This window comes from Amblyraja radiata, chromosome 9, assembly GCF_010909765.2.
Source record: "Amblyraja radiata isolate CabotCenter1 chromosome 9, sAmbRad1.1.pri, whole genome shotgun sequence".
NCBI classification, from domain to species: Eukaryota; Metazoa; Chordata; class Chondrichthyes; order Rajiformes; family Rajidae; genus Amblyraja; species Amblyraja radiata.
Window position 1 is genome coordinate 6831376 of NC_045964.1, and position 19442 is coordinate 6850817.

The following is a 19442-nucleotide window of genomic DNA, read 5'->3' on the forward strand; positions in this document are numbered from 1 at the left end:
TCCTGAGGCAGAGAACTGTGCGAATGCACGCCAGTGACTGACCGCCTGCCTTGATCGGGAGACTCAGGACCGCTGCGGAGACCCAGTGCCTTCAGTTGCCCCAGAAGAAGTCCACCAACTTCCTCTGGATGATCCCAGCAAAGATGGCCGGCCTTAGGAGGAGCGGGGCCCAATTGGGAACAATTTTGGTGAGCCCCAGGTTCCCAGACAAGGTCTGTAGAATGATAGAAATACAAATAAAGTCTATTATAGGAGGAGTTCGTGGATGTCTCGTAGGGGCGCGTACGAGTAAAAAGTAAAAGAAAATTTCATCACGAGTATTTTTTTACTTGTGGACATTTTTCAGTGTTGAAAAAACGTCACGAGTTTACTGGATTTCCCGAGTACCTACCGTTACTCGTACGAGCCGCTACGAGACATCCACAAACTCCTACGGACCCGCTACGGACATTCTCCGAGTTCGAATCAGGGGAAAACTCAGGAGAACTCTTGAATTACCTCGTACAGTGGGACAGGCCCTTTAGCTGGCATAGACTCAATATGCTGAAATGGTCTACAATGTTACGTGAGAATACTCCACCTCAACAGATTCTGCCTCTGGACAATTTCCTTCGACTGCAGGTGGCCTTTTTCAACAAGTGCGTTGACTAAGGTTTCACAACCATGGACTCGCTCATCTCCAGTCTCCACTTGATGCTGGAAGGCTTCAAACAATGCCTGCAGGTGCTAACAAGGCAAAAACACCATAGACAATGATGATACAGTTACATTGCCAGATATGCACTTCATATTAACAGGAATGACAAAGTAAACTCTGCAAGAGTTGATAAATGAATTAAACACAAATACTCAGCAGATCAGGAGCATTTAAGAGAACTTGGCAAATGGAATCAGGTTTGTTCCAATAACGTGAAATTTGTTTTGAAATTTAAAGGCAAATAAGGGATATCTTTAAATCAAGAACGTGGGAAGATTGTGCTTGGGGCACGTGCAAAGTTCTTACCTACTTTCTGCAAATTATTGAGACTGAACACATCTGGTCCATTGGACATGTCATAGAGTCACACAGCAAGGCAACAGGCCCTGCAGCTCAACTCATCCATGCTAACCAAGATGCCCCATCTAAGCTCGTCCCATTTGGCCTGGCTTGCCCCATTCAAACCTTTCCTGCCCATGTACTCATCCAAGTGTCTTTTAAGTGCTAGTCCAGTAGCTGCCTCAACTACCTTCTCTGGCTGCTCATTCCATGTATTCACCTCCCTCCGAGTGAAAAAGTTGCCATTCAGGTTCCTATTAAATCTCGCCCCTCTCACAAACCTGTTTCCTCTGGTCCGATGTCCACATGACTTCCCGCTCTGTTTGCGGGCCTTCCAGTTTGGATCCAACCAGGATTTTTGGTACCTACACTCAATCCACCACTTCTGGCAACAGTTCCCCTTCCATGCCCCGTTCAGTTCAGTTTACGTTATTGTCACGTGCACTGAGGTACAACTAAAAGCTTTTTTGTTGTGTGCTAACCAGTCAGTGGAAAGACAATACGTGATTGCTGCAGTCCCTGGTCTGCACTCTCTGCCATGCGCCCTCCGCTCTGTCTCTCCCGAAGCTCGGATCCTCACTCACCCAGACGTGCAATGGACCTCAAACGCACTTTATTCTCCGCCCAACCCACTTCCCCACTCACCCGCCCTCCACCAAGCATCACGAGCTTGCCCGCCTCCGGACAGGTCACACCACCAACCCCCCTTGGCTCAGCCACACTCCAGACCACCCGCAGATGCGAGGCTTCTATGCCGGATCACACCACGTGCCCCACCGCCACGAGTCCGAGACCCCCAGCACCGTCGCTGCCACCACCGCCTCTGTGATGTCCACAACAAAGACCCCTACAGGTATCTGGATTACACTTCCCAGTCTGGAGAAGGGCCTCGACCTGAAACGTCACCTATTCCTTTTCTCCAGAGATGCTGCCTGTCCCGCTGAGATACTCCAGCTATTTATGTCTATCTTTGGTTTAAACCAGCATCTGTAGTTTCTTCATACACACTTCCTCTACTCTGCTACTTGCAAAGACGATATTCTCTACTCTCCATTTCCCAGTCTCTGCCACATCTGCTCCCAACGTGAGGCACTTCATTCCAGACATGCCCATGATGTCCTCTTAACATGGTTTCCCCCCCACTGTCATAGATGGATCCCTTACTGCACCTTCTCTTTGCCCCATAGTTGTGCTCTTGCTCCCAGTCGCAGAAGGGACAGAGTCCCCCTAGTCCTCACCTTTCACCCCATCAGCTGTTATATACAGCTCTGACATTTTCTTTCCAAATTCATCCTCTTTTCAGTGATAAAGTTGTGTATTTTTCCCACAGATTTTCATATTCACTGCAAATTTATTTCTGTTTTCAAGTTCTTACTGTCCGGTTTGATGTTAATACTTCTCATCACTACTTTATATTCATTGCAACTTGGCAGAGGAATGATGATGATAATAATGGACTTGCTTATTTTTTTATTTTGAGAAAATTACAGGTTATACAGTATGTGCAGCCCTGGATCTCAGGAAAGATTGAAAAGACTAGGCTTGTATTCACTGGAGTTTAGGAGGATGAGGGGGTGATCTTATAGAAACATATAAAATTATAAAAGGACTGGACAAGCTAGATACAGGAAAAATGTTCCCAATGTTGGGCGAGTCCAGAACCAGGGGCCACAGTCGTAGAATAAAGGGGAGGCCATTTAAGACTGAGGTGAGAAAAAAATTTTCACCCAGAGAGTTGTGAATTTGTGAAATTCCCTGCCACAGAGGGCAGTGGAGGCCAAATCACTGGATGGATTTAAGAGAGAGTTAGATAGAGCTCTAGGGGCTGGTGGAATCAAGGGATATGGGGAGAAGGCAGGCACGGGTTATTGATTGGGGATGATCAGCCATGATCACAATGAATGGCGGTGCTGGCTCGAAGGGCCGAATGGCCTCCTCCTGCACCTATTTTCTATGTTTCTATATTTCAGGTCTGAGCTGCATTACTAATCTCTGGAGGGTCGTCAAAACTATCAAATATATCACCGCTTTGACATGGAGTTGATTTGGGATCTTCTCAGCTGATCTCTTTCCAGCTACTATCAGTTCAGTGTGTGGAGACAGGGCCAAGTTCCATGACTGTTCGCAACAAAGGCGTTCTTTTTACTTAGGGAGCCAAGAAACAAGAATACATTACATCTTCTAACTGGAAAGGGAGTGCAGGGGGTAACTTCAACTGCACAACCCCACTTAGCCCTGGAGCTGTGACTTTGTCCGTGCTAGAGGAAAAGCTAATTCTCACTTTCAGTAGCTCGTTTAAAATGTACTTCTTTACAGAATGCGGGTGCTGCTGGGTTGCTGGCAAATCATGCCTTGTTGCCCAATCTTAATTGTTGAGGAAAGAGGTTCTGGATTTACAAACAGCAACAATGAAAGAATGGTATAATATTTCTAAGGAACGGCACGGTGGCGCAGCGGTAGGGTTTCTGCCTTACAGCGCCAGAGACGCAGGTTCCATCCTGACAAGTGGGTGCTTGTCTGTATGGAGTTTGTACGTTCTCCCCGTGACCTGCCTGGGTTTTCTCCGAGATCTTCGGTTTCCTCCCACACTCCAAAGGATGTACAGGATTGCAGGTGAATTGGCTTGGTAGAATGTAAAATTGTCCCTTGTGTGTAAGGTAGTGTTATGGGCCTGTCCCACTGTACGAGCTAATTCAAGAGTTCTCCCGAGTTTCCCCTTATTCGAACTCGGAGAATTACAGTAATAGCTGCTCGTAGGTACTTGGGGCTCTCGTGGACATTTTTCAACATGTTGAAAAATCTTCACGAGTCTTCACGAGCTTACCGCATTTCCCGAGTACCTGCCGTTAGCGTTACGAGCCGCTAAGAGACGTCCCCGAGCTCCGACGTACCCGCTACGTACATTCTACAAACTTACCACGAGTTTGTTTTTTTTTAAACTCGGGAGAGCTCTTGGGTAAACTCGTGTAGTGGGACAGGCCCTTTAATGTGCAGGGATCGCTGGTCGGTGTGGACTTGGTGGGCTGAAGGCCTGTTTCAGCACAGTATCTCTAAACTAAACTAAAGGTCATGATGTTGTGTGACTTGGAGGGGAGGTTGCAATTGGTGAGGTCCCTATCGCTTGTCTTTCTGATAATTATGGGCCTGTCCCACTTAGGAGATTGTTTCGGTGACTGCCGGCAACTGTCAAATTCATTCCCCTCGTGATTTTATACATCTCTAGAAGATCACCCCTCATTTGGGAGATTTCTTTATCTTCATATATTTTAGGACATTCAGCACCTCCTCAGCTGTAATATGGAGTGTCTTCATTTTTACCTGGACATTAATTTTCCCAAATTCATGTCTTTCTCCACGGTAAAAACAGAGGAGAAATACTCATTAAGGACCTTGCCCAGCTCCTGCGGATCCACACAGAGATGATGGCTTTGGTTTCTGATCTTATTAGTTCCACTCTTTCTCTTGATGTACTTATAAAATCACTTTGGATTATCCTTAACCTCGTCTGCAGAGCCATCTCTTGCCTTTTATTGCCTCCTGATATCGTCAACTATGCTCCTCAATGCCCTGTAGTCCACCAGCGATGCATTTCATCCCAGCTGCCTTTACCTGATCCATGCCTTCTTTCAATAGACAATAGACAATAGGTGTAGGAGTAGGCCATTCGGCCCTTCGAGCCAGCACTGCCATTCAATATGATCATGGCTGATCATCCCCAATCAGTACCTCATTCCTGCCTTCTCCCCATATCCCTTGACTGCCTTCTCCCCATATCCCTTGACTCCACTATCTTTAAGAGCTCTATCTTACTCTCTCTTGAAAGTATCCAGAGAATTGGCTTCTACTGCCTTCTGAGGCAGAAAATTCCACAGATTCACTACTCTCTGTGTGAAAAAGTTTTTCCTCATCTCCGTTCTAAATGGCTTACCTCTTATTATTAAACTGTGGCCCCTGGTTCTGGACTCCCCCAACATCGGGAACATGTTTCCAGCTTCTAGCGTGTCCAAACCCTTAATAATCTTATATGTTTCAATAAGATTCCCTCTCATCCTTCTAAATTGCAGTGTATACAAGCCCAGCCGCTCCATTCTCTCAGCAAATGACAGTCCTGCCCGGGAATTAACCTTGTAATTCCTCACCAGAGCCTCATTCTCTCTCATCGTACAGAGTTTCTCTACTCCTACCTGGTTAGTTATTCATTTGGAGCCTAGGAGGTGAATGATGCAAAGGCTGAGTCTCGAGTTACTCTCATTTATAAAATAACATATCAGACTAGTACAGTGGCAGAGCGGTAGAGTTGCTGCCTCACAGCACCAGAGACCCAGGTTCCATCCTGATTCCAGGTGCTGTCTGTACGGAGTTTGTATGTTCTCCCTGTCCCCACGTGCGCTGGTTCCCTCCCACAAGATGTGCAGGTTAATTGGCTTCTGTAAATTGTCCCGAGTGTGTAGGATAGAACTAATGTACTAATGTGTGAGTGTTGATTGGCACGGCCTAGGTGGGCTGACAGGCCTGTTTCTATGCTGCATCCCTAAACTAAACTAAACTAAATAAATCAAACACTTGAAGACCAACATGTGGGACTGTAGTCTTCCGCTGTCTGTTCAGAATCAATGGTGAGGGGGCCAGGCGGAAGAGGGCTCTGCCCGAGTTCAATGCCTGCCCCTATTCCGGGGTTACGTCCGCGCCCGGGTGGTACTAGAGAGGGACTACGCATTGTCACGGGCACCCTGGGGTATATCCAGGACCGCTGGGCACCGCGGGGGGTGGAATGCTTCCTTAATAAGGATGGGGAAATAGTTATTCAAGAATTCTTTGTTTTACTTGTAATTTAGTTTAGTTTAAAGATACAGCGCGGAAACAGGCCCTTCGGCCCACCGGGTCCGCGCCGACCAGCGATCCCCGCACACTAACACTATCCTACACCCACTAGGGACAATTTTTACATTTACCAAGCCAATTCACCTACAAACCTGTACGTCTCTGGAGTGTGGGAGGAAACCGAAGATCTCGGAGAAAACCCACGGGAGAACGTACAAACTCCGTACAGACTGCACCCGTGGTCGGGATCGAACCCGGGTCTACGGCGCTGAGTTCGCTGTAAGGCTGCAACTCTACCGCTGCGCCACCGTGACCGCCCATACTATGGTGGTGGGTTTGGTTGAATTGTTTAGTTTCGTAAATAGTATTGTAACCAATTGAATAATATTTCTGGTCATTTTTTTTTTTTAATGGCGAGGGAGCTGTGAAGAAGGAATTAACGGTTAAAGGGGCAGTCACACAAGTGATAAGGGCTGAAGCCATTTTTACCAGGATATGTTGGTGATCATTTCCATAATCCTCAGAGCTGGCCGCCTGAAACTGCTGTGCGATCCATTCCTCGAGCTCCCCCATTTCCCGCACACACTCATGGAATACCAGCGTTTGTTCCAGCTTCTGCATCCTGCAAATTGAGCACGTTCCCCATCAAATCAGCCACAAAACATCAACGTCACATTTATTCAACCTAAAGTGTACACGGCAATTATGGGCACCATATCTGAAGAAGGATGAGTTGGTGTTGGAGGGGGTCCAGAGGAGGTTTACAAAAATGATTCCAGGAATGAGTGGGTTAACCTATGATGAGCGTTGACGGCGCTGGGCCTGTACTCGCTGGAGTTTAGAAAGATGAGGGGGGACCTCATTGAAACATACAAAATAGTGAAAGGCTTGGATGAAGTTGATGTTTCCACTAGTGAGAGTGTCGAGGACCAGAAGTCATAGCCTCAGAATTAAAGGATGTTCCTTTAGGAAGGATATGAGAAGTAATATCTTTAATCAGAGGGTGATGAATCTGTGGAATTATTTGCCACACTAGGGTGTGAAGGCCAAGTCAGTGGATATTTTTAAGGCAGAGATAACTAGATTCTTGATCACTATGGGTGTCAGAGGTTATGGGGAGAAGGCAGGAGAATAGGGTTTGGAGGGAGAGATAGATCAGCCATGATTGAATGGCAGAGTAGACTTGAATATCCGAATGGCCTAATTCTGCTCATTACTTATTCTGCTCACTACCTATGACCTCACTTATGAACACGGAGAAACTATCTTCAGAAAGGAAGAGAGCTATTGTTGCCGGACTGTCCTGGATTTTGCATCAGCATAGATATATCATAGTTTAACTTGTATAGAAGGGCAAAACGTCAAAGTTAATGATACAATGATATGACTTGTTGATGAAATGAAACTTGGTGGTGTTATAGATAGCCAAGAGGTTACATATAGGGATGTTAAAGATCAGCTGGAATGTTTGGGGCAATCCATGCTACATGGAATTTAATTGGCAAATGCAGTTTGGGTAAGCAGATAAGTGTAGGATTGTAAGGGCCATGGGATACTGATGCAGAGGGAGTCCTTGAGGGTTACTGGTTTTGAAAGTTGCCGTACAGGTGGATAAAGTGGTGAAGAAGGCATATGGATGCCTGCCTTTATTGCAGCATTTCAGCAATAAGGAAAGACCGGGGAGGCTGATTTTCTTTTACCCTGAGCAGAAAGAGCAGATATATAGTTATGAGGGGCTTTAACATCAAAGGAGCCTGTGATCCTTTGCCGAGGATCGCCTGTGGAAGAGCCTGTAGACTTTAAGACCGTGAAGCCGGGAAGAAGAGGCTGACTCGGGAGCTCCATGCCGTGGAGTGTTCCGATCCATCCCGACGCCAGAGTATCCACGCGAGGGCAGCGGCGACTGCGGAGGGTTCAACAGCCCCGATCACGGGTGAACAAGGACAAAGAGGAAGATGATTGAACTTTATTACCTTCCATCACAGTGAGGAATGTGGATTCCGCTGTGGTGGAAGTTTATGTTAAATTTTATTTTATGTGGCTGTGTGTCTTGTTGCTGTGTGGTAGCTCAAATATCACTGTACCCTAGTTGGTACATGTGAGAATAAATTTGAACTTGAACTTGAACTATAGATAGGGTCAATAGCAAACAACCCCATTCTTGCCATGATGGGGTTGTTTAAGACTTGAGGTCAGAGAGATAGGTTTGGAGAGGGTTTGGGGGAATTTATTTTACATGGAGGGTGGTTGGAGTGTGGAATATGGTGTCTGAACTAGTAGTGTATGCAGATATTGCCCAGACACTGCCCAGTCCATCATCGGCTCTGACCTCCCTACCATCGAGGGGATCTATCGCAGTCGCTGCCTCAAAAAGGCTGGCAGCATCATCAAGGACCCACACCATCCTGGCCACACACTCATCTCCCCGCTACATTCAGGTAGAAGGTACAGGAGCCTGAAGACTACAACGTCCAGGTTCAGAAATAGCTACTTCCCCACAGCCATCAGGCTATTAAACTCAACTGAAACAAATCTCTGAACATTAATAGACCAATATCTGTTTATTTACACTTTATCTGCTTATTTATTGATGAGTGTATATATTTATATAATGGTATATGGACACACTGATCTGTTCTGTATTTATGCCTCTGTTGTGCTGAAGCAAAGCAAGAATTTCATTGTCCTATCTGGGACACATGACAATAAACTCTCTTGGCTTGACTTGACTTGATATTCTCACAATATTTGAGCATCTCGGCAAATACTTGAGGTGTTATGGCACAGACGGCTTAGATTCAGACAGGTAGAACAGCCAGCAAGGATGTGGTCTGCCACAGGGATTGCTTCTGTGTTTTATGATTCTGGTAAAGCAGTTATCAGCCAGACAGAATGCATGAGGTGAGAAAGGGCTTGGTGGGTTCCCCGTCCACGTACCTGGTGGACCAAAGATCCTGCAGCTCCTTCAGCCGCTGTCGAAGGTGCTCCTGAGGCTCATCTACCATGTCAAACGTGATGAGCCCTCGGAGCGGAAGCTCCTGGGAATTCTTTTGCAGCTCCTTGGCAAGGCCATGGGTATTCTGGATCTGTCCCTTGAGAGACTGAAAACATTTGAGCAGATGAAAGAATATAACGGGTGCTGATGTGGGAAGAAGTTATGTTTACATTGTACAGTGAAATAAAACAACATCCAGCTCGATTGTGGTAAACATAGAAACATAGAAACATAGAAAATAGGTGCAGGAGTAGGCCATTCGGCCCTTCGAGCCTGCACCGCCATTCAATATGATCATGGCTGATCATCCAACTCAGTATCCTGTACCTGCCTTCTCTCCATACCCTCTGATCCCCTTAGCCACAAGGGCCACATCTAACTCCCTCTTAAATATAGCCAATGAACTGGCCTCGACTACCCTCTGTGGCAGAGAGTTCCAGAGATTCACCACTCTCTGTGTGAAAAAAGTTCTTCTCATCTCGGTTTTAAAGGATTTCCCCCTTATCCTTAAGCTGTGACCCCTTGTCCTGGACTTCCCCAACATCGGGAGCAATCTTCCTGCATCTAGCCTGTCCAACCCCTTAAGAATTTTATAAGTTTCTATAAGATCCCCTCTCAATCTCCTAAATTCTAGAGAGTATAAACCAAGTCTATCCAGTCTTTCCTCATAAGACAGTCCTGACATCCCAGGAATCAGTCTGGTGAACCTTCTCTGCACTCCCTCTATGGCAATAATGTCCTTCCTCAGATTTGGAGACCAAAACTGTACGCAATACTCCAGGTGTGGTCTCACCAAGACCCTGTACAACTGCAGTAGAACCTCCCTGCTCCTATACTCAAATCCTTTTGCTATGAAAGCTAACATACCATTCGCTTTCTTCACTGCCTGCTGCACCTGAATGCCTACTTTCAATGACTGGTGTACCATGACACCCAGGTCTCGCTGCATCTCCCCTTTTCCTAATCGGCCACCATTTAGATAATAGTCTGCTTTCCTGTTTTTGCCACCAAAGTGGATAACCTCACATTTATCCACATGTGGTACAGGAAGTAAATCCAGTATATGGTGATAGATCTGTCCAAAGGGTCTCGACCCGAAACGTCTGCCATTCCTTCACTCCAGAGAGACTGCCTCACCCACTGAGTTTCTCCAACATTTTGTGTCTAGCATATGGGTGACAGTTCCTCCCATTCCACATGCTGCAGACAGAATATGCTGACCACATACAAAAACCTTTAACTATGGCTAACACACTGAATTGGGGCAGGACTGTCATTCTCCAACCAGTCTTACTATCTCCAACTACATTTTACCTCTGTTTGCTTTGTTGTTACCTCCGCCTCACTAACAATGATCTATTTATTTAAGAAAGAACTGCAGATGCTGGAAAAATCGAAGGTAGACACAAAATGCTGGAGTAACTCAGCGGGTGAGGCAGCGTCTCTGGAGAGAAGGAATGGGCGACATTTCAGGTCGAGACCCTTCTTCTGACTGGGAGGGGGCGGGACAAAGATAGAATGTAGGCAGAGACAGTGAGACTAGTGGGAGAACTGGGAAGGGGGAGGGGATGGAGAGAGAAAGCAAGGGCTATCTGAAGTTAGAGAAGTCAATGTTCATACCGCTGGGGTGTAAACTACCCGAGCTGTTCCTCCAATTTGCTCTTGGCCTCACTCTGACAATGGAGGAGGCCCAGGACAGAAAGGTCAGATTGGGAATGGGAGGGGGAGTTGAAGTGCTGAGCCACCGGGAGATCAGGTAGGTTAAGACGGGCTAGTACAATAAGTTACAGTAATACACACCACATATATCTTATTACATTTGTTGTACCCCTTTATTTTTTTAGCTTTAAGAAAGATAGAAATAAAGGAAGTAAGGAAAGTGAGAAAGAGTCGTGATAGTGCAAGAAAGTGTTGAAAAAAAAAGCCCATTATACAAAGAGTTAGAGAAGAAAGTTAAGAAATAGACCCTAGAAAAGAAAGAAAGAGAAACAATCGCTCTATTATTAAAAAAAACACGCAAAAAGGGATATACCAACTTCATATTTTTCATCCCCCGTTACCAGATCCTGGCACCATTTATTTTTTAAATTACTGTTGCACCTTATACTTGTAGTAAGTCAATAAATGCAGACCACGTCTTTTGGAAGTGGTCTGCTTTGCCTGCAAGGAGGAGTCTCATATCTTCCAGGTGTAATGTTTCGAACATATTTGAAATCCACATATTTATTGTTGGTATAGGAGTGTTTGTCCAGCATTTGAGTATAAGTTTTTTTCCCGTTATTAGCCCGTAATTAAATAAATTCTTTTGAAACACGATTAGTTCAGGGCTACCTTCCATTATTCCAATGATAATCCATTCTGCTTTTGGTATCAATTTTATTTTAAATAATTTTGTGAAGATTTCAAAGATTTCGGTCCAGAATTTTTGAATTTTTATACAAAAAACAAATGAGTGCGCTATGGTAGCTTCTTGAGATCGGCATTTATCACAGATGGGTGAGACGTTAGGGAAAAGTTTATTTATTTTGGTTTTTGAATAGTATAGTCTATGTAATGTTTTGAATTGAATTAGAGTATGTCTTACGTTGATCGAGCATTTATGCACATATAGTAAGTGTTTATCCCAGCTCTCTTTTGAACTTTTTATAGCTAGTTCTTGTTCCCAGTCTCTTCTAATACCGTCAGTTGTAGGTATTTCTATATTTAAAATAGTGTTATATAAGTATGATATTAAGTTTGCTGATTCTGCCTTTGGCTTCATTGCTTCGTCCAGTAAGTCTGGAGGCATATTATGATAGTCTTTTATATATTTTTTCAGATAGTCACATATTTGAAAATATTTAAAATATTGATTATTTCTCAAATTATATTTCAATTGTAATTGTTGGAATGATAGTAATTTTCCAAATTCATACAAGTCTCCAAGCATTTTGATTCCTATTCTTTCACATTGTGTAAATGATTTATCTATAATAGAAGGTTTAAACGACGGGTTATTAACTATTGGAGATAAAAGAGATAAATTTCTTAATTTTAGATTCTGTTTTAATTGTTTCCAAGTTCTAATTGTGCTATGTATAATTGGATTTTTATTGTAATTTGTGTTATCCAGGATCATTGGTGAGAGGAGAGTCGCTCCTATATTACACGGGGAACAGTCCTCTCTCTCCATTACAATCCAGTCCGTCTGCTGGGCAGAGTTGTCCAGCAGGTGAATCATATTTTTAATATTTACTGCCCAATTATAGTACATAAAGTTAGGGAGTGCTAGACCACCCAGCTCTTTGGGTTTGCTCAGATGTGTTCTTTGTATTCTGTGGGATTTATAGACCCATATAAAATTTGTGATGTCTGAGTCCAGTTTTTTGAAAAACGTTTTTGGAAGGTATAAAGGGATTGATTGAAATAGATATAGGATTTGTGGTAGAAAGATAATTTTTATAGCATTTATTCGACCTATTAAAAACATCGGGAGCGTTTTCCAGAATTTGATTAAAGTATTTAATTTCTTAAGTAAGGGACTATAATTGGCATTCAACATAGCTTGATAATTTCTAGTAATTTCAATTCCCAATTATTTAAATTTTTCTGTAAGCTATTTTGAAACTTTGTTATTGTCTGTTAGCGTTTTGGATGTGTATAAATTCTGGTAAAATTGAACAAATCTTTTATTGATATCATTGGGTAGTGTTAATAATTCCCCTCTATCTGATTTAATCTTTAAAATTGCGTGGTCTTTTTCCCGTTTTTTCAGTTGGCGTGCCAGAAGTTTGTGGGGTTTATCCCCGAATTCAAAATGTTCCTGTTTTGTAATTTGGAATAGTCTTATAACTTTATCTGATAATAACTTATTTAGTTTAAATTTCAATATTAATATTTTATTATGTTTATCCATAGTTGGATCTTTAGCATTATCTATATCTAGTTGTCTGATTTGTTCTTCTAATTGTCTTTGTTCGTTCTTATTCTTTTTGTTTTGAAAAGCTTGGTATGAGATCATGACTCCTCTAATAAATGCTTTGAAGGGTTCCCATAATAAAATGGGCGATATATCTGGTGGTACACAAAATTGCTGGGGAAACTCAGCGGGTGCAGCAGCATCTATGGAGCGAAGGAAATAGGCGACGTTTCGGGCCGAAACCCTTCTTCAGACTGGTTTCAGATATATATATATAATACAGATATATCTGGTGTATCGTTTGTCTCAAAAAATAAGTCCATCTGTTGTTTTAGATATATACTCCCTTGCGGGTCTTTTAAAATTTGCGAATTAAACCTCCAAAATGATTTATTCTTAGACATTCCTTCCAGTTTTAAAAAGAAAGATAGCGGGGAGTGATCTGAAATCGTATTGGTGTGATATTTAGGGTTCATAGTATAGGAGATTAGTTTTGCATCCACAAGGAAATAATCTATACGTGAGTATGTTTTGTGTACCATTGAATAAAACGAGTATTCCCTTCCAGTCGGATAGCAACCAGCTTAATTTAGTTCAATCTAGAGATACAGTGTGGGAAAAAAGCCCTTTGGCCCACCCTGTCTATGCTGACCATCGATCACCGTACACCATTTCCATGTTATTCCAGTTTCGTATCGTACACACGAGGGGCAATTAACAGAAGCCTATTAACCTACAAACCTGCACATCTTTGGGGTGAGGGAGCAAACCGGAGCACCCAGAGGAAACCCACGTGTCACAGAGAGAACGTACAAATGCCACACAGCCAGCACCTGAGGTCAGGATCGAACCCATGTCTCTGGCGCTGTGAGGCAGCAGCTCAAAAGCTGCACCACTATGATACCAATACATGTTTCCTTTGTTGGGCTCTTTCCCTGGGTGAAAAGGCCTTGGGACTCTTTAATGGGGGAGAAAATGAGAAGGGCAGGAGAAGATATGGGCTTTAGACATTACTTCAAAGATACAGTGTGGAGACAGGCTTTTCGGCTCACTAGGCCCACGCCGACCAGCGATCACCCTGCTCACTAGCACTATCCTACAAATGAGGGACAATTTACATTTTACGGAAGCCAATTAACCTATTAACCTGTAGGTCTTTAGAATGTGGGAGGAAATTGGAGCACGCGGAGAAAACCCAGCGCAGGTCACGGGGAGAACGTACACACTCCGTACAGACAGCACCTGTAGTCAGGATTGAACCCGGGTCTCTGGCGCTGTAAGGCAGCAACTCTACCGCTGCGCCACCGTGCCGATCTAATGAGCGATGTGGGAAGTGCAAGCCTATTTTCAAGAAGGGAAGGATAGGAGTATAATAATAATAATGGATGGGATTTATATAGCGCCTTTCTAGAATACTCAAGGCGCTTTACATCGCATTATTCATTCACTCCTCAGTCACACTCGGTGGTGGTAAGCTACTTCTGTAGCCACAGCTGCCCTGGGGCAGACTGACGGAAGCGTGGCTGCTAATCTGCGCCTACGGCCCCTCCGACCACCACCAATCATTCACACACATTCACACACAGGCAAAGGTGGGTGAAGTGTCTTGCCCAAGGACACAACGACAGTATGCACTCCAAGCGGGATTCGAACCGGCTAGCTTCCGGTCGCCAGCCGAACACTTAGCCCATTGTGCCATCTGTCGTCCTAAAGGGAAGGGGGAAGGTGGGAAAAGGAGAGGGGAAGAGACGGCAGAAGGAAAGATAGAGGGAACTGTAAATGGGAAAATGAATATTGATATGAGTGAATAGACAATAGACAATAGGTGCAGGAGGAGGCCATTCGGCCCTTCGAGCCAGCACCACCATTCAATGTGATCATGGCTGATCATCCCCAATTAGTACCCCGTTCCTGCCTTCTCACCATATCCCCTGACTCCACTATCTTTAAGAGCTCTATCTAACTCTCTCTTGAAAGCCTCCAGAGAATTGGCCTCCACCGCCTTCTGAAGCAGTGAATTCCACAGATTCACAACTCTCTTGGTGAAAACGTTTTTCCTCATCTATGTTCTAAATGGCCTACCCCTTATTCTTAAACTGTGGCCCCTGGTTCTGGACTCCCCCAACATCGGGAACATGTTTCCTGCCTCTAGCGTGTCCAATCCCTTAATAATCTTACGTTTCGATAAGATCCCCTCTCATCTTAAATTGCAGTGTATGCAAGCCCAGTCGCTCCATTCTATCAACATATGACAATCCCGCCATCCTGGGAATTAACCTGGTTCCATTCCAAATAGCATTCCATTCCATTCCAACCTACGCTGCACTCCCTCAATAGCAAGTCATGGGATTGGAAAAGTGTCAGCGATGCCATGGGAAATGGGAATATGGTTTGAGGGATGGGAAAGGAGGGCACATAGGGACAAAAAACAGGGATATGTGTGCGTGATGTGTACGGAGGTGCAGGGAGGGGGAGGGAGCAGGGTAGGAAAGGAAACAAAAGGCTGGGTATGGGAAAGAGGGATGAATGGTCTGAAACGTTTGACAGAATACAAGGTAAATTCCCGGGATGGCAGGACTGTCATATGCTGAGAGAATGGAGCAGCTGGGCTTGTACACTCTGGAGTTTAGAAGGATGAGAGGGCATCTCATTGAAACATATAAGATTGTTAAGGGCTTGGATACGCTAGAGGCTGGAAACATGTTCCCGATGTCTGGGAAGTCCAGAACCAGGGGCCACAGTTTAAGAATAAGGAGTAAGCCATTTAGAACGGAGACGAGGAATCATTTTTTCCCACAGAGAGTGGTGAGTCTGTGGAATTCTCTGCCTAAAGAGGGCGGTGGAGACGGGTTCTCTGGATGCTTTCAAGAGAAAGGTAGATAGGGCTCTTAAAAATAGCGGAGTCAGGGGATATGGGGAGAAGGCAGGAACGGGGTACTGATTGTGGATGATCAGCCATGATCACATTGAATGGCGGTGCTGGCTCGTAGAGCCGAAAGGCCTACTCCTGCACCTATTGTCTATTGTCTATTATACAAAACCAAACACGTGTGTGAAGGTGCTTGTAAAGTATGATGACATATTTGCAGTAATTGCCTGGTTTGCATTTGAGTACATTGTAGTCCTGTAGGTCTGTGTCCAAGATGGCTGCCGTGAAGAGAGAGTGGACGCTGGCGCGCTTTGGCTGCCGCTGCTCTCTTTTCACACTGTGTTTTTGATTTTCTGTTTTTGGATTGAATTCTGTTTTTAATTTGTGTCACTGTGATGTCTTTAATTACTTGTTTTATTCCGATTATATGTTTTTATTCCGATTACTATGTAAGGTGTCCTTGAGATGTATGAAAGGCGCCCATTAAATAAAATTTATTATTATTATTATTATTACATATCTGTTATTATTGCAACATAACTAATTGCCTCATTGCAGTTGACCAACTACATTTTCAGTCCCGGCTCATTCGGTCTGCTCACGCCATACAATTCCCAAAAGACGGTTCGGAAAGACGATTACCCCGCTTTGTGGACTTGCCAACCGCCCATTCAGTTGCTGAGGGCCCCAAGCACGATATTCATCACATTGCTCCTTTGCTCCTTGGTCTGGCAACGCGTGCCAAAAACATTGCATTTCAGCTGTTGAGGCTGAGAAATCCAATGTGACCACACAAAAATAGCTCCAAGCGGGTTCTCAACATTTCCTTCACTCTATCTAAATCTTCATCAGCTCAAGGAATCCCTGGCTCATGACCACTGAAAATAAGGTAATAAGTGATCGGACCAGAATTAGGCCATTCGGCCCATCAAGTCTGCTCCGTCATTCAATCATTTCTCTCCCCCCTAACCCCATTCTCCTACCTTCTCCCCATAACCCCTGACACCTGTACTAATGAAGAATCTGCCTATCTCTGCCTTAAAAATATCCATTGATTTGGCCTCCACAGTCTTCTGTGGCAAAGAATTCCACAGATTCGCCACCCTCTGACTAAAGAAATTCCTCCTCATCTCCTTCCTTATGCCCCTGTCCCACTTAGGAAACCTGAACGAAAACCTCTGGAGACTTTGCGCCCCACCCAAGGTTTCCGTGCGGTTCCCGGAGGTTGTAGGTGGTTGCCGGAGGTTGCAGGTAGTGGGAGCAGGTAGGGAGACTGACAAAAACCTCCGGGAACCGCTCGGAAACCTTGGGTGGGGCACAAAGTCTCCAGAGGTTTCCGTTCAGGTTTCCTAAGTGGGACAGGGGCATTAAGGAACGTCCTTGAATTCTGAGGCTACGACTAGTCCTAGACTCTCCCACTAGTGGAAACATCCTCTCCACATGAAGATATGAAGAAGATTACGTTGAGCACCTTGGATGTCTTTGGCAGGAGCTCATGGCCATGCTAAAACTGCAGGAGTACATAGTCCCGCAAATAATCTACCCCATCAAATTGCCTAGGAGTGAACTGCAGATGCTGGTTTAAACCGAAGATAGACTCAAAATGCTGGAGTAACTCAGCGGGTCAGGCAGCATGTCTGGAGAGAAGGAATGGGCGACGTTTGGGGTCGAGTCCCTTCTTCAGACACGTTGGTTCCCAAATTGAACTCGTCAGCTACCTCAGAGCCCTCAGACTGGAGTGGAAGCACTTCCTTGATTCTGAAGGACTGCCTGACAAGTTTATCCTAAACTCCATAGATGCCCAGTAACTTCCAGACACGCTGGGGCAAATGCACAGAATACTCAGCCATTTATATTCCTGTGAAGAATTTTCACGAGTGGCATTGTAGATAACAACAAGTAAAGAGTTTAGTTATGTTTAGTTTAGAGATACAGCGCGGAAACAGGCCCTTCAGCCCATTGACTCCGCGCCGACCAGCGATCATCGCATATTAACACCATCCGACACACACTCGGGACAATTTACACTTATACCAAGTATACAAACCCAAGCCAATTAACCTACAAACCAGTACGTCTTTGGAGTGTGGGAGGGAACCGAAGTTCTCAGAGAAAACCCACGCGGGTCACTGAGAGAACGTACAAACTCAGCACAGACAAGCACCCGTAGTCAGGATCGAACCTGGGTCTCTGGCACAGTAGCTCTACCTCTGCGGCACCGTGCCGACCCAATTATGTAAGTAAAAGTCAGATAAAGCAAACAGCAAAGTCAGACTGAATCTTACCAACTGTTCAGAGCAACAGATTCATATTAAAATGTATTTGGACAGACACATGGAGAGGAAAGGTTGAGAGGGATGTAGGCCAAGCATGGGTAGGTGGGAATAGTGTAGATGGCACCTTGGTCAGCATGGGCAGGTGGGACTAGTGTAGATGGCACCTTGGTCAGCATGAGTAGGTGGGAATAGTGTAGATGGCACCTTGGTCAGCATGGGTAGGTGGGACTAGTGTAGATGGCACCTTGGTCAGCATGGGTAGGTGGGACTAGTGTAGATGGCACCTTGGTCAGCATGAGTAGGTGGGACTAGTGTAGATGGCACCTTGGTCAGCATGGGCAGGTGGGACTAGTGTAGATGGCACCTTGGTCAGCATGGGCAGGTGGGACTAGTGTAGATGGCACCTTGGTCAGCATGGGCAAGCAGGAACAAAGGGCCTGTTTCTGTTCTTTTTGACTCGGTGATGCTTGGACTCCATAGCGCCACAGAAGATTCACTAGATTATAAATAACATCTGGATTTACTAATTGGAGTGTCGCAATATTTATTTTCTATTATTTTGAGCAGGTTCTCTCTCTGGAAGTGTATTTGGAAATGCAGAAACCAAGGCGTCCTTTAATTAAGATGATGCTTACCCTGTGGTTCTTGACCAGCTTCTGAGTAACAGCTTCATTCTTCCCACAATCTTCGCTTGACACAAGTTGAAGTTTTTCTGATGCCCAGGTGTCCAGTTCGGAAACATCTGCAAGGAACTAGATTCATATACAAGGATAAGTTACTGTTAATCGGCACGGGCAAGTTAGACCGAAGGGCCTGTTTCCATGCTGTACTGTATGACTCTATGACTATGTATTAGTTACTGTTATTATGAGCAATTGTGCTGGAGATGTCGTTGTTCAGCAGCATTGTGTATTGGTTGTTAGAAGGAGGGTTTTGGGTCGCACATGTCCCGTCATAGACGGCTCTCCATGACTCAGCTTACCTGGTTGAACTGCACCGATCGCTGCAATTTCTTCCCCCTGTCGTCACAGGCCCTCTCCAGTCCTTCCCAGCTGCTCTGCAGCTCCGTGCACTGGCCCTCAATGCCGTGGGCCATGAAGTGCTGAGAGCTGATCATACGCTTGCCAGCCTCCAGTACCTTCTGGATCTGCTGCTTATGGGTCTTCACTTCAACCTGCAACTCCTGCACCAGCAGAAAGGTCTATGGTTACAAACGGACCAAATAACAAGCCTGCACGTCACGCGGGGTGGAGATGGGAAAAGAACGGCCTAGCGCAGGCATGGAACAATGAAGGACAGGGAAATGAGCCTGACCAATTCCAGAATCACAGAACCACGGAGTTTGTACGTTCTCCCCGTGACCGGCGTGGGTTTTCTCCAAGATCTTCAGTTTCCTCCCACACTCCAAAGACTTACAGGTTTATAGGTTAATTGGCTTGTTAAATGTAAAAATTGTCCGTAGTGTGTGTAGGATAGTGTCAGTGCGCGGGGATCGCTGGTCGGCACGGACCCGGTGGGCGCAAGGGCCTGTATCTCTAAACTAACTT

At 45.0% G+C, this 19442-nt stretch overlaps 1 protein-coding gene across 1 annotated transcript in view; it reads right to left on the reverse strand.

Moving 5' to 3' along the window:
* sptbn5 (spectrin beta, non-erythrocytic 5) overlaps positions 1-19442 on the reverse strand; it is a 288791-nt gene that overhangs the window by 153879 nt on the left and 115470 nt on the right. Inside the window, exons 26-30 of the mRNA XM_033026595.1 lie at positions 18878-19078; positions 18531-18647; positions 8795-8958; positions 6347-6479; positions 581-726 (exon numbers count right to left, since the gene is read on the reverse strand). Of these exons, the coding sequence (XP_032882486.1) occupies positions 581-726; positions 6347-6479; positions 8795-8958; positions 18531-18647; positions 18878-19078 (761 nt within the window). The remainder of the gene's footprint in view (positions 1-580; positions 727-6346; positions 6480-8794; positions 8959-18530; positions 18648-18877; positions 19079-19442) is intronic.